We start from the raw sequence: 24,778 nt of genomic DNA on the forward strand, positions 1-24,778 counted from the left end.
TATAAGTTTTTATATCATTAAGAATGTCATATAACTTGATGGATGCCCAAACGACCTTGATCTCATAGCAAACATTTATGCGTACTCTGTTGTAAATAACTCAATTCTAACATAAATCTTTGTCTCGAATTTGAATGTTCTTTAGTATTAGACGGTCTCATTGTTTTCACATTCTACATGTCACCCACTTTGCACCTCAATGAAAAAGGTCATGCTTATGTGGAGCATAGCAAGGTCAACTCTCAAATGTTTGTTGTGAAATATAAGCATAATACCATTCACATTTTGAGGTGGAGATTGATCAAAAAAGAAACAAAAACAAGACAATGCATCTTACACAAAGAGCAGGCCTTGAAGTCACTAATTAATGTGCGCATTTCAATGGATTCCCCAAAACTATAACCTAATTCAATGTTTTCATCGTATTTCACCTTGGATACCAATATTATCTATCAAATTCAAATTTTTAATGTTTATGGTTTTAATTACTCATTACTCAAAAAAAAAAAACTATCGTACCTTTGTTAGAACGAAATACACAGCTTCAAGGATTCCGAAGACAACAACCAATCTACCACGACAAATCCCAACATAAACCACCTCAACATTGCGCCACCCCACCACCAATCAAAGATGTGAATAATTTAACACTTAGACTATAATAGTTTACAAAAGAATATCCAATTCTCAGTCCTCGCTTTAAATGCAAAGGTTGCTAAATTCAACACCTTGTATAAAACTAACACTAAAAGGTGGAGTTTACATTTAATTAAAATACTTGGTTGAGTGTTTCCTAGATGCTAATTCAATCTGTTGAATAATTTGAACATAAAAATATCATCCAGCCTCTGCTAGATTTGACTGTTTTAACGTACATTGTGTACAAAACAGTGGTTAAATCAAGACTAATATACAAAACCAACCTAGGATTTTTCTCCACGAATTTTGTTGTCCTCGAAAAACCTATTTTCCAGCAATGCTCACGTTACAACAAATTTCAAGAGTAACATGTACTATTACACAATGCCATCACACCACGGATACAAAATTTAGTTTGCATGGTTTCCCAGGCAGAATTCTAATGGCAGAAAACAAAAACACCCTTCTCCGCAGCCATCATCCTTTTGGCTGGAGTAGTTCCAACAATTCTTTCCAGCTGAAATGTAATCCAAAGAGAAAGGAGGAATTATGACGAGAGAGACGCAAAACAAAACAAGATAGCAGGACTAGAAGAGTGTGTGTGTGTGTGCATGGAGGCGTATTATTAACGAACTGTAAAAGACTACAATCCAGCAGAAAACAAAAATACAACACATGGTCAAGACAACTTTAACCTCCACCAGGAATTATTCAATAACTGAGAAAGAAGAATAATAAATTTAGTCAATTAAGAGCAAAACCAATTACATCGCCATAATATAAAAAATTCTCTCTCCCTGTTGCAAAGGTGTCATATAATTAACTCCATTAGTGTTACAGTCCATAAGCGTTATGTATGCGAGAAAATATGTAATCAGTTACATAACTTAACATAAATCTACAGTTTATCAACGGAAGTTTTTTCTTAAAGAACAGAACCCTGGATAGAGAAAGTCCATTGACCTTTAGTGATGAAAAAGCACATCATATCTATAGGCACACTCAAGTCAACAATGTAGCAGTAAGACAAATTAGGAAGCAAGAATATACAAGGCCATCAAATCCCAATCTCTACATTTACATCTCCCGTTCTCCTTTTTACTCAAGTGCATATAAACCCACACAAACCAAATTCTAGCAAATAACAGTATAAAAGGCAACAAAGAGAATAAAGCATTACCCGAAGCTTGTCAAGGCAGGAAAAAAGGACTGTGCAAGTCATATTGTTAGACCCATTAAGCATATTCACAATCTGCAACAGCAAAAGGATACCAATGACGGAAGAAGACTTATAATCTACACTTAAGGACATAAAAATAACATCTTATGCAGTTATATCAACAACAACAAAAATTGTTGTGAATCGCAGATTATTAGGATAAAAATATTTTCAATATTTCCATAATAATTAGAAAAAAAACATATTCAGAATCCTCCTACTCATTTCAACATAATTCCTACTCATTTGATTATTACAAATAGAGATAATAAGAATGTGAGTGAAAATAAAATAATTCCTTATTTTCTTACAATACTCAAATGAAACCATTAACACCAAATTTGATTTAATGCATGTTAGAGAAACAGTTGAAGAATAATAAACTAAAGAGGCCTTTTTTGGTTGTGCCCTTTTAAGTCGGTTGTCCTGGAAAACAATTCCGAAACCTTTAGCCATAAATTTCCACCTCTCCACCTTTTATGGACAGGTTTGTTTCCTTAGCTACCTTAGGAGGCTTTGCACGTTGGAGGCTTTGCACGTTGGATTTTTCAGTTTTCCAACGTTGACCATGCAATAGAACTAGAATGTTCTTTTGAACTGATGCATTTTCTTAATTTCATTCATTTACGTATTCGTAGACATAAGACAATTACTGTTTCATCAGTTTTATACCCCTTTCTTAGTGAATTCTTTAGTCAAAGAGGAAAAAGTATCTTTACAACCAGCTTACCTCAGGGTAAAATTCCTTCCTCTCTGGGAGTGAATAAATGATTAAATTCTGAACCCCTCGAATCTGCCATCAAGAAATAAACTAAATATTTAGTATCAAACAAATATGAAAGCAGAGGATAGACCCCATAAGTGTAAAAACTTTAGTGATCAAACACAAACTATGCTTACACAATTTCCTGTAATGGTCTATTCCATGTACACTGCAGTCTATAGTGTTTTTTATTCATAATAAGGAATCTACCATAGGTAACCGTTACACAAACCACAAACTCGGAACAACCAAAAGATATGAACAGAGTCTATATTAATGGTCTATACTCTATAGTATAGATAGTCCTATGAATTAAACTGATTTTAATTGTTTATTATTGTAATTCTAAGTAAAGTCAAACTCGAGAGTTTTCATAAACTAATGAAGCCTTTATAAATTTAACTTGTAGATTCAACTCAAGAGTTTACTTAATATAAAAATAATATTAAAAAATTCATAATGACATATGCATAACATAATACCCTTGATACAATAATAATTCAATATTTACACTTCACCATAAAGAAAAAGTAGCAAACTGTGATAATACATTAGAACTAAATACGATGAATATACATAAATAAATAAATCATATATAAAGTCAAAAAAAAAATCAAAATGAAATTAATTTCTTCAAATAATTTTAGTCTAATAAAATACTGTCATGGTTCAATAAAAGTGGGACAACAAATACATTCAATTTGAAACTCATTAATTTGTTTTCTGACTCGAGATATCTAGTGAACGAGTTTACCCGAGTTTACTCATAAGAGAGTATGATAACTAGTCGAGTCTTGTGTCTCTGACTAGGATTGTAAACTTGTCAGAGTTTAAGAGTTAACTCAAAAGTTGACAACATTTTTCTGTTTCTGTAACTTTAAATTCAACAGTTAGTTAAAAATATGGCTGATTTCAACCTTGATGGTGCATGTCCATAAAAAGTGGCCTCTTTCATCTCAAGACCAATTTGAACGGACAAAAAATCCAGGGACAAAAACAACATAAATTGTCAGTTTCAGGACTAAATTAGGTGTTTAACTCTTCAGCATTTCTGTTACTGCATGTCAATAACTTGACAAACGACCACAGTAGCAGGTCCGTTCATTTTTACTTTTTCACAAAACATAGAGCTGTTATAAATAACCAGGAACAAAAAATGACAGAGAAGAAAAGGAGAGGGAAAAATAAATTATTTCAATCCATGCAACCTTATATCTGTGGTAAAAATGAGATCTCTCAGTGTACAGCATAACTTTTCTACTTCCTTCATAGAACCAAAGACGTGCACGAGAAATATCACTTTGACTTGTATACCTATATTAACAAAAAAAGACCAGCCATCAACACAAGAACTACTAAGAACTTTGGCTAATGCCGTATGGTTAACTAATATTCAACTATAAAAGAAAGAACAGTAATGGCATAATAATGGAAATGGATCCTTACTCCCCAAGCAGACAAAAGGAGGCATTCTGTGACTTAAAGAAATTACGGAGTCGAATAAATTCAAAGTAAGAATTGGTAAATAACATTGTCCCTCCCTGCATCAAATATCACATCAAAGAAAACCAAAATGTTAGTGTATGAGTTTAAACTATCTCATGCATAAAATCTAGAAAATATGTCTTTAACTAAAAGTAACCTGATCTAAATCTTTTATTCTGGGGAAAACCTGCAGGACAAGAATGATTGATTGTTATTTATATGATCAAAAATTCAAAAACTGCATAATAACAAGCAACATAATGGTTAATAACTTAATACCACTTGGACCATCCTAAGGAACCTATTTAAAGAAATTGAACAGAAAAATTATGGTCACTACAAAGAAAAGGAAATGCATCAAATAGACAAGAGTTCTGCTAGGGTAACCCATATTACTAAACACAAATAAGCCACAGTACTAAGCAAGAATGATTGAACTACTTTTCATTCAACAAGAGATAATAAGCAATATTGCTTTAATGTCAATAATTACACAGACAATCGCAATTAAAAGTAAAACCATATTTTTGCTATATTCTATTTATCTCATTTTTTATTGCGTGACTTCTTTAAACTGCAGTATTAACACAATGCCATGAGTAAGAAAAAATTAACTGACTAGAGTTAATAGTCCAGGAGACACTACTCTCTTACCCTAATATAATATGGCTTAATAACTACTAGCACAAGAAATCATAAATATTCATTCAAGGACAAAATCAGTTCATCGCTATTGTTTGCTATTTAGAAACCTAAGATTTAGTTAAATTCAGATTATATGTATTCCTACTGCTTGTAAAAGTAGTGGAAGAAAGAACGTATTTGGGTTGAAATGAATTAGAGTGAGTATTAAATGAGAAGGGCATGTGGCAAAAATATTTTCATTAGATATCAGGGAGACAGGACCCTGACAGAATCTTCTCAACATCAGAAATTATGCAGCTGCAAAATCAAACCTCACATTTAGTAACAACGGATATCCAGATTAAAGTTTACCATACAAGCTTATTTGAGCAATGGTTATCACAAACTTATAGGTTACAATGGCCACTTGAAATCTGGCTTGAGCCAAATTAGTCAAGAAAGAACATCAATGACATCAAACTCTTAAGAGAATGCATAGTTCGTTCTTCAAACCCAATTCAACATATCAATATTTTCAAAATCACAAGTCCAAAATGCATACCTTTTTAATAAAATAATCAAAACGGGCATCATCAGCTTCTACTATTGAGTCTACATCAAATCGTTCATAAACCTACAGGGTTCAAAATTTAGATGAAGTGTTAGCTCAAAATTAGAGTGAGGCACAAAACTACAGTGATAAATTGATGACACTACACAGAAAAAATGAATTTCCTGATCACAATAATCTAGAAGAAATAGTAATGATGGAAAGTTAGTATATTAAATTAACTAATCATGAAAAGAAGACCAAATAGTTTGTTTACAGTTCCTTGAAACAAGAGTATATTGGCACCCTACTTTTCAAATTATTGAACATCCATGAAAATATGCTAATTATGTAAAGCATTGATATTACAGTCATTCCTAAAGATTTACAGGGTAAATAAACCATCCTCAAAAATATTACTTATTTTGAATTTACGAACAGAAAGTATATCACAACAATAAAATGCCTATAGCAACGGAGATAATATTATATTGCTGATTGGTTTTTCTTGTGTACTGTTCAGTAATAAAAAAGAACGAAAACTTTTCCTATATAGTGTCTATTAATAGAATCCCAGCAAATTGAAGTGCAATAACATTGCAAATTAGACTACCAGAAAGACCAATTCCGTTACCGTCCTATCAGAAACATCAGGCATCAACTAGACCTTAATTGCATGAAAAAAGTATAGGACCAAAATGCAGAACATTTATTCAAGAAGCCAGCAATACTGAAAAAGATTACTTGTCTTATTTTGGGTAGCACTTTGTGTAAGACACCTTTATATTCACAGATCAGTTTCACCTGCAGATATCAAACAAAAATGTACTGATTACTATAATATTTAAAAATTGTAGAGAAATATCATCTTTGGTGTTATTGCTTCAGGGAGGGAAGACACAAAGACACATGAATGCACACAGACTTTGATTATCGTTTTCATTTCACAAGCCATATCAACAATGCTGTCCATATAATAAGTATGAAAGATTGAGAACTTTTCAGTCATGATGCATCTATAACTAAAAGCCCCTCCATGGTCGAAGGTTATCAAAAGCAAATGGCAGCCCACCACCACACAAAAACAAAAATTGACTATGCCATATGGCAGATCATGATGCCGCTGAAAAGCAAAAGTGTGTACCGATCAAATTGAAATTAGAATTAAGAATGAAAATATTAAGAATGGAACTTTAAGTCTAACTCAATCTTATAAAATCGGTTCATGAAGTGAGGTTTGCACTCACTTATATAATATGAAATGTCTTTATCTCTAGTTGATGTAGGATCTCAAATACACCCCTCTCATGCTGAAACCTACTAACCCATGCGTGAGACTATATATTTATGACTAATTCGATAGCGGGTGATCTGATAAGCCTAACAAACTCTTGCTAAAATAGGCTCTAAAATGGCTTTATTGGACTTTAAACCTAACTCAAGTTCATAAAGTGAGATTTGTATTCACTTATATACTATGAAATGTTCTTATCTCTCGTCGATATGAGATCTCCAACAGAAAATAAAATTGAAATAAATATGGGATACAGACCCCAGTAAAAGCAAAATTGAAACAAGTGAAACTGAAATAAAATAAAACAATAAAGGAATAGATGAAATATTGTTATTCACATCATTCCTGTCCCATAAAATATCGGGTGCAGCTTCCTATTTCTAAATCCCTAAAATATTGGAATTTAAAAAAGGAAAAAAAAAAACATTGAAATTCAATCATATAAGATGGCCAATCTCTGCCATATCAACCATGTGGTTCATGCAGTTTCAACAGCCAAAAGTAAAATGCTGGAAAGCAAAAGCCATCAATGGCAAATTGCAGTTCTACTAATGGTGTGGTAACAGTGCAAAAACCTTGAACCTATGAAAAAGCTAGGCAGTGAAACCATATATGTTACATACCTTCCCTTCATAATTAACACATTGATGATTGAATGAAGCATTTATATCTGCAATAAGGAAATGCAGAGGTTATAATAGACTTGGCTATGTTTCAAATGTCCACATAAAAATGAATTGAACGGGAAATTCAACTCAGCACCCAATATAAGAAGGTGCAATGCAGCATAAGTTTAACAATTTCAGAAAAGGAAAATTCAAAAATCAAAACTTCACCAATGTAATTGAAAACTGATTATTATGTTGATTGTAATGTAAAATGTAGACATAGACAAAATTATTCACGCAAAAGGCGGGATGGATGACCTTGTGAAACAAAAATAAAAACAATATTTTTTTCTAGAAACTAACATCCCATTACTAAACAGAATAAAAAAGGAAAAGAGTTGATGGTGCATATGCTCAACAGATCTAGCTTCCCCTGTAAAAGGTAAAGGCAAAAAGAATAATGCAAATGTGCTCTCAAAAGAAATCGCTACAAGAAGCAAAGATCATTACCAGGATTTGAATAAAAACCCAGCATTATTGTTTGCCTGTAAAACCTGGCGTGATCATCAAGATACCTAAGAAATATACAAACATATGAATCTCAAATTTCTGGTGTAGAAAAATCAGATTTGTATATCTTACTTCTAATCCCCTTTACCTCTAATAACCAGACTTTAACATGCAAATCATACAACAAATAAAATGAATGGAAGATAAGACAGTACAATTGCAAGTCAAAGAACAGACTTGTGATTTTATGTCTTTGAAAAACACATCATAAGCTTAAAAATATATTCTTTTCCATTAGATATTCAATTGTATTCTAATAAAACAGTGCAATATATACTGCATTCTTGTAACTTAACGTTCATAAAAGCTGTATTAACTCAATATACTGAATTTTGTTACTTGCATCTAAGATGAGGGCCTGTGTTCAACTCTTCCTCCATCTCACACGATGAAAACATATTGACAGATATATAACACCAAAACTCAAGCAATTGAAATGTAAAAGTATTGGTACTGAACAGTTCCTAAAGAATCGAACTCAATGTTCCCTGTGATAACTTAAATTGGCAGAGCTATGAAACATAACTCTACCAATCACTATAATGGTTTTGGAGAGAAATGTAAGATAGTTTTTACAAACAAGATACCACAATGGCATGGTTGAAAATGGAAAACCTCCAATTCTCCATAAAAAACACCACTGTGACTTGAAGCAGACCCTTCACTATAAGTTATTATGTTAGCTTCATCTAAAGATAAATAGCTCCAATTATTTACGTGGTAATAATTTTTGCTATGTGCTAAATTAAGAAAAAGAAAACAAGGGAAAAATTGTAGGTCAACACTAATATAGGAGCAAAAAAAAATAAAACAAAAACTTTAACATAGTATAGTTACAATAGAATATACCAAGGTCTAATTCGCATTACATCTGTTCCAGGTTGCTTAGATGGTAAGCAGTTCAAGTGTTCAATAACTGTATGCACATGAGACCAATTCTGGCAAGTTTTCAACATCAATGAGAAACAACATTCATATAGAAGTCAAAATACGGGAATATCAATTTGTCACAGTAATTTAAAGAAAGATCACTACAGACCTGCATTGATATTACATCTGCATGATCAATAATCAGAACCTGTTTAGCATAAATAATAGTGTCAACTAGATATTTTATGCCTCACATGCAGGATAACTACATATTCAGATAGATTAGATATTAATTAAATATGATCAAAAATTAACAGTTAGGGAAACTTACCTCTATGGATGAAAGAAAATCCACATCTTTTTCCTTATTTATCCCAAACTCTTCAATTTTCTAGAAAAATGAACAAAATGATATTATAAGCAATACATTTATAAAAGATTCAGCAGACTTTCGTAACACTAAGGATTTGTTAATAAATAAAACTATTTAAATTCAAATTTTAGAAAAGGAACAAAATACGGAGAATTTATTTTAAAATAAGCATGTGTATTTTATACTTTAGTAGAAAAGCAACATGATAAAAAGAACATATATTGTAATGAAGTTATAATTTTTAAAATAAAGTTGATTCTCTATACTTGACAAATATTTTGATTTTGATCCTTAGGTTAAAAAACACTACAACTTTTCTCTTGGAAGAAAAATGTTAATGAATCAGCCCCTTGGCCTGAGTTATAACAGTTTCAGATTTTTATTCCTTGGGTTAGTCAATGTTTTGTCCTACATGGCATCATACCATCTCAGTAAAGAACAGAGAAAAATCCAACAGTGTCAATGGTTGATAACTCTGACAAACAACCAGAACTTCTTCGTAAATGTTTTTTTTCCATGTAAGTACCAAAAATGTAGACTTATGTATATAGGGACTAAAAAATGTGTTGGGTATATGGACCAAATTTTTAATTTAACTTGTAAGGAAAAGTCCACTTCCGCTTAATTATACTATGGTATATGGAAGCTTCTTATTTATTAAAAAATTTAATTGTCTATATGCAAAGCACCGTGAACTCCTAAGTAGTTTCTTCCACAACACCCCATTCAAATAAGACAATTATTTTTCTGATGATTTTATACAAACTGGTGATGAGATTTACAGATCTGTAATCATTAAGTCTCTTTTCTGGGGACTGTCCCCTCAGATAATATTATCATATTCATATACAATGTTTTTACCAAACAACTATGATACAAATTGATCCAAGTTTTTTCTTATCAAAAAAATGCAAATAGATAGATACTGACAAACAGCATTAATATGCCAAATACCTTTTACTTATACCAGAAGGAATATGAACATGAAGGTTGGACACAAAAGCCCAAAACTGAATAAGTTAATTCCCAACAAATAAGACCAATATAAGGAACTTGAATCAATCACAAATTTGTAAATTTAATCTAAAGGGATCAAAAGAAATTTCTAGAGTCAAACATGAATAAAAGAAACTACAATAAATGGAAATAAAAATACTTACATTAACCAAGCATAGTGCTGAAGCAATAATAATGTCTGAGGTATGGAAATCACTGAATAACTTGATTGTCTTCCTGTGGAAAACAAAGCATAAAACTTAAATTATAACTGAAAATCATCTCACATTGCATATTACAACATATACAATTATCAGATTCCATGGGTTGATTGAGGATACTATAGTAATATCGTGCATATGTAACTAAGCAGTGTACTGATACATCCCTTTTTGTCTGAAGCAGTTATTTGAAAGTGACCATCACTACATAAAATTGTCATTTTTAAGAAATGTAAGAGGGAAAAAAATAAGTGAGCAAATTGATTTTAGCATGGGCCAGAGTTGATTGTCCTATACCCACATGTTCGCTAAGTTACTAAGACTCTCATTGATCAGAAATTTTATTATAGAATACAAGCTGCCTAGCATTAACAATTTATAGTGCCCTTACTTACGGGTGGAATACAGTTCAATAAGTTAAACAATCGGAAGAATCTAAAATGATACTATAGACAGGGTATAATGAATGGTGTCTTATAGCAACATCTATGCTCTTTATTTATAATCTCATAGTAGGGTACAAGAGAATAAATCCTGGATACAAAAGAATATATATCATAAATGTCCCAACTCAACAAAAACACTTTTCTAGCACTTCCACAAAAGCTTAATTAAAGCATATATGTTATATGAACCAAAAATTATGGAAATGTAATCAACATGAGAGTCTGAGTGACTTAGTCAACATGTCAAATAGTTAATCACTAGAGCTAACAAAGTCATTTGTGATTTTCCCTAACAGCTCCTTCTCTCCTATTGAAAGCATTGGTGACAAAACAGGTCACATAGGATCTTTGATACCATGTTAAAAAGAGAGAAACTGAGAATAAATATAATGAATTTCATGTGTTGCATAAAATAATAATGAAGAGATAAAATAATAAGAAACAAAATCAATAAATAATAATGGAAAATATTTGCGTAAAATATTTCTTTAAATCATATCATATCATATCTCCATATTTTATGTAACCAAATCACATCTCAAACACTTCCCTCAAGCTGAGCATATGTATCATATAAGACAAGCTTGTTAAAAATGTCATCAACACAAGATCCCTTGAGAGACTTAGTGAACACATCAGTCACTATATTGCCAAAGTTGACAAAGGTAAAATTAAGCTAATAGATATTTCCCAAACATGACTTTCACTTTGTCAAATTAACAATCAATCTTCAACATGTTTTCTCCTTTAAAATCATATCATCAACTCTCCACCTCAGGTTGAGGTATTATGTATCTCGAGAGCGAAATGGATAGATAACACAGCAGCTGCCTGAAAGCAAAAAATACCCCAAGGACACAATGATTGTATGAAAAGAAAACTAATCACAGTGCATGACAGTTACTGTCAGAAAACAATAATGCTCAGAGGACATGCCAGCTACCAAAAGCAAAGATTCTCAAAGGACGTGATGGATGTAGGAAAGCAAAAATGCTCAGATGACAAGGGAGCTTCCAGAAAGCAAAAGTCTCAGTGCCTGGCAGCAGCAAGAGAGCAAAATTGTTTAGAAGGCATGACAACCATCAAAAAGAAAAAATCCTCGCCCAATAAGGTGAAGCCAGTGATGGTCACTAGCTGGAAAAAGCTCACAAAAAAAAGAAACTCACCAGAAAAAGCTTGCAAAAAAAATCATCGGGAAATTGTCATCTATGAGGGCAAAAATAAAACAAAAAGAAAAAAATAACATACAGTTTCTAAGAAATTTACACCTACATAGGGAATGCACAGTTTTGGGTCACCTTCCCATTAGACTCTTGATATCATATTGGTCATAAGAAAGAAGTTGAGAAGGAATATGAAGAATTTCATCTGTTGTGTACACACAATTATTCTAATTTATAATGAAGAAAAGATACAATAATAAGGAACAAAATCAATATCTAATAATAGAAAATATTTTCCTATCAAATTGCATCATATCTCCCTATTTAATGCAATCAAATCTCTAACATTTCCACTACAAATTGAGAATCTATATCATCTATTAAGTCTGGTCATGAAACCCCAGATTTGTGTAATGTTAATCAAAGACAATTTAGTATCTTGAATGTCTCCAATGTCATGTAGTCTTGTTTGTAGTTATAGCCCAATATCAAACTTTGATATTGGATCTAGCAACAATATTTTGCTTCTTGCTTCTCCATAAGATCACATTTCATCCAATATGAACACAATACCCAAAAGTGGATCTTCTATCAAATGGTGATCCTACCCAATTGGCACTAGAATAACAAACAATTTTGGCATTGACATAATATTAATACAATAGTCCATGTTCAGGTGCACTTCTTATGCACCAAAGAATACATTCAATAAACAATGCTACACTATAAGAGTATAATTACCTAGTGAACTTTATGCCAATCATAAAGTTATCCTCATTATTTCCACCAAAAAGTTTTTCAAAGTCAGATGTTTTGGAAGGTTTTGCATTTTCAGTCTCTTCACCATTATGTTCTTCACTTCCAAATTTAGTGGAAAAACGATCCTTATGTTCAACATTGACCTGAAAAAATAAAACAAATATCATAAAAGGACCAAAGGAATTATTTATTTTTCTAAAGGAAAATACAATACAGTAAGAGAGATAATATTAATAAGTAACACTAGCACCAATGCAACAAACAAAACTTCAGTTTAAAGTTACATGTACAAGCAATATTTTGGCCTACAAAGTAATAATGAAGGTTCAATGCAGACATATTTTACAACCCGTGCAAATTGACATGCATTAAAAGCAATAATATGAATTGGATTTGTTGACCTTTTCACATTATGAACTTCTCACAATGTGAATCTTATCTTGAATTTCTTACTTTCAAGCAGCAATTTTCTTTTGCATTGGTCTTGATTCTATGAAATGGGATGTTCTTCCATGTTAATCATTTCCTTTGTTAATTGTTCTTGTGTTGGTCGTGAGACACTAAACACCAAAAATGGGTTTCATACCCATTCATGAGATTTGATATGAGTTTCAATGATTCTTGGTTCCTCCATGTTTCCTTTGATATGCACCAATTATAATCTTGTTTCTATTCACTTTTATGGTTCAATTTAAATTGTTGAATTGTTCTATATGTTCCATTGAATTGCCAAGACCAAAAGAGAAAAGGAAATGAGTTTCATACCCATACATGTGACTTGATCCATGAGCTCTCTTAACTCTAAGCTCCTTTTGTTAATCCAATCATAATTCACTGAATATTATCATGTTTTCTCTTCAAAAGTAAACTTTAAACTTAATCTCACAAAATCTACTTGTAAGGTGGTGAGGTTTTCACCCATTTATATGCAATAATTTAGTCATATTTATGGTCGATGTGAGATCTTCAACAAACCCTCATATGTTGAGAATTGCACATCTCAAGCATGCGAATAAATATTTTTGAGTGGTCCAATAAAGACCTAATAATGGATAGCACGATAAGCCCAACAACCCTTAATAAGATAGGCTTGAATATCATCTTAGAAGTCAACTTCAAGTCTAATTCAACCTCACAAAACCAGTTTCAAAGGTGTGGAGGTTTGCACTCACTTATATACTATAATTTGGACACATCATTAGTGGATATGAGATCTCCAACATTTTCGATCATTTCTATGGTTTACTTTGTTGATTCTATCATTTGGACAAATATGGACTTTTACCCATCCTTACGTTCATGTGTTCTTGCTAGATCATTATAAGACAACAAATGGAGAGAGATATAGTTTTCTATAATTGAAATTCAATTGTATTCATAGTTTAACAGATCCTATATTTCCTTAATACATACCTAGGATTATATCAACAAGTAAAGACACGGCTAACTTTTATGCCATTATACTATAATAGTGTATCATTTCAGTTCACTCATTAACAAACATGTTATGCAAAAAAGGATCAAATCAAATGCTTGGCATGAATATACTTTTAAAAATATATTAGAAAGTGAGAACATCAACATACCTTGGAAGCTGAAGGTGTAAGATGTATAAGCCTCTTTACAACACGGTACATAATACTTGCCAATGGCAATAATATTAAAACCTAGAGAAACAGGAAAGTATACATAAAATATGCTTAGCATTTCTTAAATAAGAGCTTACGTTTATCAAAGGATATTAATTACTACCACAAGAAACAGAAAGCATATATACATGGAAGATATGCTTTGCATTTCTTAAATAAAAACTTACATTTAACTTAAGGTTCATTTCAAAGGAATATTAAGTTTATCAATTAAACACGCAATAAAGTATGGGGGAAGGGGGGTATTATCAAATCCACCATGAAATATGAATCTCAAGTAAACAAAATCTATTAATTACATGGTTAAATAAGTTTTTGATACCTCCAAAATTGACCCACATTTAAATTGGTACATCTAAAAATTTCTCATATTTTTATGTAATAGACATGCAAATTTGGTCCTTACACTAAATTTATTACTCTTCAATTAATTGTGTTAATATGTCATACTAGTCAACTTTTGCTAGTCAGACACTGTTAAAATAAACATGTCAACATCATTAATTCAAAAGTAATAAAATAACTAGTATGACCAAATTCACATTTATTAAATGTTATGGTATAAAATTCACTGGGAAAGAATTGGGGGTATCAATCATAATAAAAACCAATTTTGGAGGCACCAAAAACTTTTTAACCCTCAAAAATGTTAAAATATAAAATATGTTTGTTTTCTACATGTCATATATTTCATATGACAATACATTGCAGAACACTGATTGAAGATTTGAAGAGGTAAGAAATATCCATAATAATAAAACAGTTAAGAATCCTTTACTACCTTAGGACGAGTAAAACCTTGATCTCGAAATTTATCACTTTCAGTATGCTCTTTAAGCTTGGTCAGTTTGGCATCATTTTTTCTCACAGAGTCTCTAGTTCTGAAGACATGATTGAGCTGTGTATAAAAATCACTAAATCAAATACGTTCAGAAAGTCCATAACTTTATATAGAATGACACAGAAATATACTTACAGAATGCATTATGTATGCATCCATAATGGTTGCATCTTCGAGGCCTTTGAGATAGAAAGGCCTCTTGTTACAGTAAAGTATATCGCGGTAGCTGCTGCCTGAAACCAAGTCAACATGAAGTCAGTGCCAATAAAATTATAAAAACTAATTAAAAAATGGAAAAGTCATTTGTTTCTTCTTTGTTTAGCATTTTGCTAATTTCCCTCTACAACCAACAGTGTAATCTGCCCGTCAGACCAAATTTTCAATAGAAAATAGAAGAAATGGTAAATTTTCTGAATATACAGAATTTACACTCATGGGAAGACACAACACAAGGATTTAGGCTTTTAATGATTATGATTGCAAATGCGCAACATATTGTAATTGATCACAATGATTCACAATCAACTTACAAAGGGAGAAAAACATCCTCTGTTTAGGTGAACCGATATCTTTGGCCCCAGATGTCTTGTAGACATCCATCCAATGCTCAGACAATGTTGCCTTGAGACCATGATAAGAATTGATATCCAAATCCTAAACAAGAAAGCAAGAGTTAACAATGTAATATGTACTTGAGGCATACACAAAATTGAAGGATGAGCATATATATTATTAGCCAAAGATTATGAATGTGTGCATGTGAGTGGATTTTACATAATACACAATTACAACAAAGACGAGGTATGTGCCAGAGCCAACCATTCCTAGGCTATAGATTGGCAAATGGCTATGATAATGTGCTAAATTTGCATTTTCACTGAGGTTGGAAGACATGAAATGAAATCTTCGATACACCAAAAGAATAATTTAACATGAAATACCTCCATAATGTTCTCTCCAGTTCCAATCCACTTGCAATTTTTCATATCAATAGCTGGAGTCTCCCAGCTATATTTCACGTTACTTTTGCTGTCAATTTCTTCTTTTGATAAACTATGTTGCAAATGTAAATCAAAAGAGCTGCACGGAACAAAAATGTCAGATTAAAGGATGGCTAGGCTAAAATAAAAATTGAAAATATATACAATTGATGTATAACAATCCAGTGACACAAAAATACTGCCAAGTAACTAGTCAGTAATAACCAGATCTATTGCAAAAAATCACGACATGGAACAAAGGTCAAAATTATAAAAGCACAATCAAAAAAAATATTTAACATGAAAGCCAGCTATAAGAAAATAAACAGAGATTGAAGTGTTTTGATGCTTCTAAAGAGCCCACTTATGAGCCCTTTCCTCTATATATACCCACATTTACTACGGATACCTAATCCTTACCCACAGCCTAGTTTTAGCTTTTTCTCTCTTCTCTCTAATGAAATTTATTCTTCTATCCCAAACAGAAAAATAAAAAATGAATAACGTTAAGAAACCTTAAATGCATTGAATCTTCTGAAGCTGTTTGACCATTACTTCTAATATCTTCTTCATCTGAACAAATCCCAACATCTTCGGTTTCAGAACCTTCTTCTAATCCAGAATCATTTTCATCAGGATCTTGCCTCAAATTTTCCACAACTTTGCTTCTGGTAGACTCGTTGTCAAACCCTAGAAAATAAAGAGTAACAACACATCAATTAGATAATTAACAATTATATAATTATCTCATGCCAGAAACAAATAATCAGTTAGAGAGTGGCAGAGCATGAAATCAGAAACAAATAACTACATTTATATGACAATGCCTTGACAAAAGGATTTTGTTAGGTAAAGCTTTGCACTCACATCAAAGCTTCTTGCCTCCCCAAAAATATGTGATACTTCCATTTGGATGTGATAAAAATAAGTGATATATATTTTATATATATGGAAAGAGAAAAGTACCGTACAAGTAAATTTATATCCTATAACACGCAAACCTTAGGCTAGGTAAATACACCCAAAAACCAGCTTTATGAAAGCTGTACAATACAAAAATAATCATAATTTTAACACTCCCCCTCAAAAAAAGGTGACATCAACTGACATATAATATCTTTTTGCATCCTTTTTTATAGTAAGAATATCCCCAAAAACATATTTTATAGCCTTTGCCAGAGTTTTATAAACCAGGAGAGACGTTATGAACAAAACAAGTACACCCAAACACCTTAGGGGAGACATTAAATAAAAGACTATTTGGAAAAATAATGGAGACGCAAATTTGATTTAGAAGATATGAAGAAGGCATATTATTTGTTAAAAAACAGGGAGTGGATTGCTGTAAAATACATAGAGAGGATAAGCAAGAAGAAGATTCAACAGAAAAATATTCTTTAGAATTGTCACTTCATACGATTTCAATTATTCTTCCAAATTGCTTCTAAATCTCATTAAAGAAGGACATGAATATGGATAAAAGCTCAAATTTGTCTTTCATTGAATAAACCGAGTATAACAGGGAAATTCATGAAAAGGTTACAAAAATATCCAAAACCAATAGATGTGACACGGCTAGGTTCCCAAATATATGAATGAAAGGTATAGAAATTTGAGTCCTATTAAGAATTAGACTTTAAGCCTAACTCAACCTAATAAAATTGACTCGAAAGGTAAAGTTTACACCCACTTATATACTATGAAATGTTTTTATTTATCTCTAATCGATGTAAGATATCCAACACACACCTCTCACGTTGAGGCTGCCAACATGTGTGTGGGACTATATGATGGGTGGTCTAATAGCAGACCGATAAAAGGTGGCCTGATCAGCTCAAAAAACTTTCGCTATGATACGCTCTAAATGGATCTGATACCATATTAAGAAGCGGATGAATTAGGCTTAAAGTCTGCTTCTTAATACAAGTTATTGAAATACTTAGCATGAAAGAAGATTGACCTTGAATGTTGAATTTTCAGATTTAAGCCTCAAATACTCTTTGTACCTCTCTTCAAAAAGCTCTCTTTTTCAGATTTAGAAACATGGGCGGCCTTGTTTGGAAAACCATGCAAGGAGTAGCAACTTTCTTGGGTATGACCCATTCCTTTGTAGTGAGCATTGAGGAAGTCCACTCAAGCCACCACATACTCCTCATTTGCTACAACCTCCTCTTTCTCATGGTGCTACCATTAATGATGTTTCAGTAACATCAGTTAAATTTTCATCTTTTAACAAAGTAGGCACCCAAATAACTCTAGTAAATAAACCATCCATTAAAGGAAATGGATCAAAAGCAAAAATTGATCATGTAGGTCAAAATGTGAGTGTAGACTTCTAAGAATCAGGACCATGTATAACTTATCTAGTTTTTTGTGATATCCTCCAATAAATCAACCCCAAGAAATTTATTAGTTCTTCTACTACAACATGAGCCTGTGTGAGATCATATCATGATTGGTCTAGCTACAGGCTCTAGCACCAAAATGAATTTGGATATGATAAAAAATCAGTAAGTCTCTTGCTCAGCTGACTTATATTTTATATATATGAAAAGAAAGAGTACAATACAAGGAAAAATTATATCCTATAACACTCACTCCATAGCCTAGGTACATACACAGAAAAGCAACTTTATGAAAGTTGTATAACAATCATAATTTTAATCAAATTATCACAATATGTTTAATCTAACCTTCTCCTTCATCATGGTCATCCTCTAGCACGCTGTGAGTTTCACCAATGTCTGCAAATTTCCTTTTTTCCTCCTTGTCACCTCCTTTCTTTATTTTCTTGCCTTTACCTTCTTCCCTTTTCCTGAAAAGGGAGCAGAGACCAAAGCAAATTTTTAATTTTTAGCAACTCAAGATAAAACAATGTTTTATACACGCCCGATATAAGTTTATGACATTGAATCATTTCATCAAAGGAGTTCTATAGGAGCCCGATATAAGTTAATAACATTGAATCATTTAATCAAAGGAGTATATAATGAGAGACTAGTGTAACTCAAAGTTGACAAACACATTGTTAATAGCGTAAATTTAATTTCTTGGCTAAATTGCATTTCTGGTCTCGGTTTAATTACTGATTTGCAATTTCTTTTTTTTTTTTTAGTCCCTGATTTTGAAAATGTTGTGGACTAACACTCAACTTTGCATATATTTATTTCTTTTATATTTTAAACTTTAACTAATTAAATTATTTTCTAATGGAACCTTAAATATATGTCTTTAGTCTTAAGTTCAATTGAACCAAAATAAATTAAATAAATGAATACAAAATTGAAAACTAGACCGAAAATTGAAGATTTTCTAAATTGGGAAACTAAAATTGCTAAAAAAAATAGAGAGACCAATATCACGGATGAGGAATTAAAAAGGGGGCAAGATTGCAACTTAGCACATTTTCTCTATTAAAAAAAACGGCTTAAGGAAAGTCGTGATAAAGAACAAGCAAGAAAATCGCAGCATGAACTAGGAATTTTAATTTGATTTCGTTGTTAGGTACTTGGTAAAGTGATAAAAGTAAACAACAGTTTTATTTCACAATGAACATACAATTAAGAGAGCTTTCACATAATAAGTGCAGTTTGGTAAACGATTACTTCAAGGAAATCCTAAATCAAGCAAAAGAGACCGCTAAGAGAAAGAGAACTCAAATTAGAACAAACAAGTCATTGTGTTACCTTTTCAATTTAGAAGCGGGTCGTGGCGTCTTCATACCGTCCGCGCTTTCGTTTGGATGATTTCCCTGCACTGAGTCAGTGTCAGTAAGCAAAACAAAATAGGGACATAACTGTATGGTAGAGAATAGAGATACAACAGCAGAGCAAAAGTCACTTTCGCATTGAAATCTCAAAACCATGGCATTGAACGATAATTAGGTTCGGGGAAATCGAACAAGACTAGGAGATGATTTTGAAAGTGAATGAAGCTTATGTGCAATGTTCCAAAACGTATGAGTTATAACTAGAACATATGCGTGCCTGTAAACGGGGAAGAATAAGTCACCAGCCACGGCGTTGGCCTGCTACACCGGCGAACGGCGAAGGAGCGACGGTTAGGGTTCTGCGGCGGCGAGAGAGGTTCTCTGCAATCTTTGAACTTTGAAAACCAAGCTTCACAGGTCACACCTTAAGGTTCTGTGTGGATGGTGAAAGTTTTGGCGGAAGAGAAACATATGCGTTTACAGAGTGTATATATAAAAAACTAAGACAAGATTAACCCTAAAATAATTTTAGGTTGTTATGTTTATACTGATTTTTATTTTATCCTTTAAAATTTTAAAATAAATTGTTTTGATCATAGATATTTATAATATTCTTGAAAATATTTTAATACTTAATTTCAAAGAAATATATAGTGCACACATGTGGTGACATTGGTTTTTTTAAAATATTTTATAGGAATATTTTTATCATATTGTGTGATATCATATATTACATATTGATTATATCAAATATCTTGATTACATTCTATATAAATATTACTTTTATTTTACTACTTATAGGAATAAAAAATTATATCAACTTTTGTGTGCTCTTATAATTGAGAATGAAAACAAAACAAAAAAAATCAATGGATAAAAAATTATTGCTGATATCGTTATTTAAAATATTTAATTTGATTTCATTAGACAGACTATTGATTACAATGAAGTAGAAATTGCGTATAATTTTCATAACAAAAAAATAATAATATGCCTACAAAGTTTATAGTTTCAATAAACAAAACAATAAAATTATCTACAATTATATTGATTTATAAAATTGTTGAATTATAATAGTTAGTAAAATATGTTTTTTTTACTTATGATCTTATTTGATTTATTATTGTAATATATTATATTTAGATAAATGTTTGACCTAATCCAACAATAAATACGAAGAATTACTTTTAATCTAAAATTTAAAATAATAATTTAAACTAATTAACAGTAATTTGGTCATCAACAACATATATTACAATTCAAGTATCTATCTTCTTCTCATTACTAAATATATATAGATGTAAAATAAAAAAATTTAAGGCAATAAAATAGAAGAGTAGAATACCAAAGTTATGGAAATGCATATAAAACAAATTTTCCCCCTTTTGGCTTTTTTTTCTTTTCCTGTATTTATTTATTTATTTCATTCACTCATATCTCACTAATTTTTCTAAATATTTTATTGTTAATAAATAATTCAAATTACTTTAGTACTGAGTTATAATGTTATTTGTAAGAAACCATTTATAAAAAATGTTTATGACATTGTATTAAATAATCGAAAACAAATTACATATGCAAACTACGTGTATTGATAAACTAAGAAAAATAATCCTTCTAGTATACGTAAATAACACAAGTGGAAAACAAATTACAAAAATAAAATATTATTTTTTTACAAGTCTTATTATTAACCATGTTCTTTATGTCAATATATGTGTTTTCTATTTAGTGATGACTTATTAAGTGATATCATTGTTGAATTTATTATTTCGAGTCATTTTTTTTCTTCAGTTTGTTAATGATATATGTGGATCTCCAAAATTCAAATGTGTTATTGACTAACTTGCTCCAATGTGAAATGTTGATACTCGTTCTTATATTTTACTAAAAAAAATAAGTTGTCACGACATTCGAATTTGGTTGGAGATCAAATACTCATTTATGAGCTTTTTCAAATTATAAAATGATGAACTTATATAACTTCTTTGGTTTTTTAACAATATCAACTATCATGTTTGTGTTATTGTAGTGGATGCATTTTTGTTAAAAATACCGGTATTATGGATAAACTATCTTCAATATAAATGCCTCTATAATATTTGTTAGCATCCTTAGTCCAACTTTGCAAAACAAAATGATTAAGAATTAAGAATTCCTTTTGCTTTAAAAAACATCAATGTGTTTGCATAATAGTCCCATAAACTCATAAAGCTCACATACACGTTTAGGTTCTTTTAATTTAAATTTATGTCAACATCAAAAGTATCTTGAACATCATGACAACTAGACACTTCATAGATGAAAGTATAACTATCACAATTTATTTTTTTCTTAGTAAAATAGTTTATCTTTCCAAGTTCATATTGAAATCTTTCAAAAACGTGAATTTTGTATTAATAGATGCAACATTGTGCTCAGGTGTGGACTAAATACATAAAATACGACATTTGTGTTTGGATTCATAATCTCACGTTCTTTATACCTCTATCCAACTATGAAACCGCCTTTTCAAATTTCACCACAAATTATTGAAGAATTGTCATTGCATGAACAAAAGAATAACAAAAACATTAATACTTTCACTTTTCTTAATAGTATTCACCCCATCGAAAAAATATATATTGTAAATAGGTACCTTGATTCTTTGATTTTATATCTAGGGTACATACGTACATATATATATATACACATATATAAGTTAACTTCTTAGGGAAATTTTTCATAATATGTCACAAACAAAGTACATATATATATATATATATACACATATATAAGTTAACTTCTCAGGGAAATTTTTCATAATATGTCACAAACAAAGGTGATGATGCGTTTCTGAAAATAATTTTGCAATAACTACTCAAATGGTTAAATCTTGATGTGTTACGATAGATATAGATTTTTCCACCTATTGCCTCTAACCAAATATGAAACAACCACGTCAATAAACTCTATTACTTACCTAATAAGGCACAACCAATCAAATTTAACTAATAGTGATTTTTCAATCTAGTTAATGGAGCAAATAATATATTATGCTTATTGAGTTTTTGTTTTATATGTGGTATCTAGAGTTATAACATCTCCAAATTGGTGATGACCTATTATTGATCTAGCATCCACTCAACAAAAGGTTACCATCCCATACTCTTCATCACATTTAATTAGAAAACTCATTAAAAAAAAGTAAAAATCAAACAAGTTTATACTTTATTAATAAAAATATTATACATGTACATGCATATAACCACTATACTAATGAAAAAAACACCATGTATAATATAATGTGTAGAAACGTTTCATTATAGGAAAAAATATGTCTTTATTACCGTTAAAATGCATTTTCATTGAGTTTACTATGAATAAAAAAATAGTCAATTTTGACCACTTGTAATTATAAGATAAATGATAATAAAATATTTAATAATATAAAAAGCATATAAGTCCCTAAACAATTATTAAGATATAATATAATTTAATAATACCAACAAATTTATCATATAATCTTTCGTATTAATAATGATGATATGTGACACGTATATTTTTAATAAAATTATTGTGACTATTTCTAATTTTGTACTACTGAAACTATTATACGTGACAAATTAAAAAAGTTAGTCACAACAAATTATCTGTATAAATAACAAATTATATATATATATATACATATATATATACATATATATATACACCTTTTAAGTTGAGTGCTTTAGGTCAAATAATTTCATAAGATATATTGTAAATAATATAATTTCGTACTAAGTTTTCCTAAATAAAAATCTAAAATATAATTAGCTATATTGTCTAGTTACTATTAAGATATTTTTTTATTAATTAGATTATGATCTCCCATTTAATTTAATTTAATCTGTCGCATTTCACAAAAATACTCAAAAACCCACAATAACTACAGTTTAGTTTTAGAATAATATAAAATATGAACAAAATAAAAAAGAAAAACCATACCCATCATAAATCACCATTTAAACAACTTTATACCAAACAAATGATCTCTTAACAATTTTTATTCAAATTAATAAAATTAAACTACCTTAACATTTAAAAAAAATTAAATCCCATTTGTTAAACAAGGTAATTTCTTTCCTTATGAACAAAGCACACAAAAACAATTATATTAAAGTGTGAATTATATTTGGGATTAGGTTAGAGTGAGTACAGTACTAGCTATCTCATCTGGAAAGAAAAGTAAATTATTTTATTACCTTTTAGATTTTGTATAAAATTATTTTTTTTAAATATTTAAATAATATATAATAAGAATGAATTCAATTTTTCTAAAAAATAAATTACACCACAAAAAATAACTTTAATTTCACAAATCTAAATAAAAAATAAAAATTTATAAAATCACATTTTAACACAAATATTTTACTACAAAACTTTTTCAAACAAACAACCTTATTTTTCTCACTTATTTTTTTAAAAAAAATATATAAAAATCACTAACAGCAAATATCAACTATCTAAATACCAGAATACGTACAATAGTTGTTAAATTAATAAATACAAATATTTGTATTTATTATCCACAATGTGTGTGTTAATAAATATTTATTATGCACATGTATTTATTTTTAGGCCATCCCTAGCTACTATCCTGAAGATTCTCTTAAGTGGGCATTGCCAGCACTTCACTCTTAAGAAAATTATAACTTCCAAATCAATACTGCAATAAAAGATGATGACACAATATGCGTGCCACTTTTAATGTCCCACGTTCTCATTAACCACTGTTTTTGGTCAATCTTTAATTAAAAAAAATTAGTATTTGATTTCATTTTGATTTGTGTAAAAGTGCTTCCAACACATCACTTTCCATAGGAACAAGAAACCTTATCTCACACACGAGTGGGATCTCCAACACATGAGACTAGATATTATGAGTGGTCTGATAGTGGGTGACACGATAGACTCGAAATGGCTCTGATACCATATTAGGAAAGAGTGGACTTTACTCATAGGATTGAGGTTTGCATCCACTTATATACAATGAAAGAC

At 30.6% G+C, this 24,778-nt stretch overlaps 1 protein-coding gene across 3 annotated transcripts; it reads right to left on the reverse strand.

Annotated features, from left to right (window-relative positions):
• Nucleotides 1–821: 821 nt before the first annotated feature.
• On the reverse strand, nt 822–20,227 carry LOC137821151 (protein NUCLEOLAR FACTOR 1). Of its 3 annotated transcripts, none has more exons than XM_068625611.1 (24): nt 20,037–20,227; nt 19,737–19,801; nt 18,744–18,865; nt 16,566–16,740; nt 16,012–16,150; nt 15,601–15,724; nt 15,206–15,303; nt 15,011–15,127; nt 14,167–14,247; nt 12,563–12,723; nt 10,156–10,228; nt 8,954–9,013; nt 8,792–8,830; nt 8,602–8,690; nt 7,693–7,757; nt 7,198–7,244; nt 6,025–6,084; nt 5,293–5,364; nt 4,264–4,293; nt 4,068–4,162; nt 3,830–3,935; nt 2,589–2,651; nt 1,820–1,891; nt 822–1,156 (listed from the first exon to the last, which is right to left on the reverse strand). In XM_068625611.1, the coding sequence occupies exons 2-24, from the start codon at nt 19,769–19,771 to the stop codon at nt 1,079–1,081; spliced, it is 2,001 nt and encodes a 666-aa protein (XP_068481712.1). In that variant the 5' UTR covers nt 19,772–19,801; nt 20,037–20,227; the 3' UTR covers nt 822–1,078. The 3 variants fall into 3 exon arrangements, with proteins under 3 accessions (XP_068481712.1, XP_068481713.1, XP_068481714.1); XM_068625612.1 differs by having other exon boundaries at nt 20,031–20,170; XM_068625613.1 differs by having other exon boundaries at nt 19,737–19,806; nt 20,031–20,135.
• Nucleotides 20,228–24,778: the final 4,551 nt, after the last annotated feature.

The sequence above is a fragment of the Phaseolus vulgaris genome, chromosome 9 (assembly GCF_000499845.2).
Source record: "Phaseolus vulgaris cultivar G19833 chromosome 9, P. vulgaris v2.0, whole genome shotgun sequence".
Taxonomy (NCBI): domain Eukaryota; kingdom Viridiplantae; phylum Streptophyta; class Magnoliopsida; order Fabales; family Fabaceae; genus Phaseolus; species Phaseolus vulgaris.

Bases quoted from the DNA above. Each gene is read 5' to 3' on its own strand.
- LOC137821151 (XM_068625611.1), bottom strand. From the start codon at position 19,771: ATGAAGACGCCACGACCCGCTTCTAAATTGAAAAG. The intron at 16,741-18,743 runs GTTAGATTAAAC...TTTATTTTCTAG, and splicing joins TGACCATGATGAAGGAGAAG to GGTTTGACAACGAGTCTACC. The intron at 5,365-6,024 runs GTAATCTTTTTC...TGAACCCTGTAG, and splicing joins TGCTACCCAAAATAAGACAA to GTTTATGAACGATTTGATGT.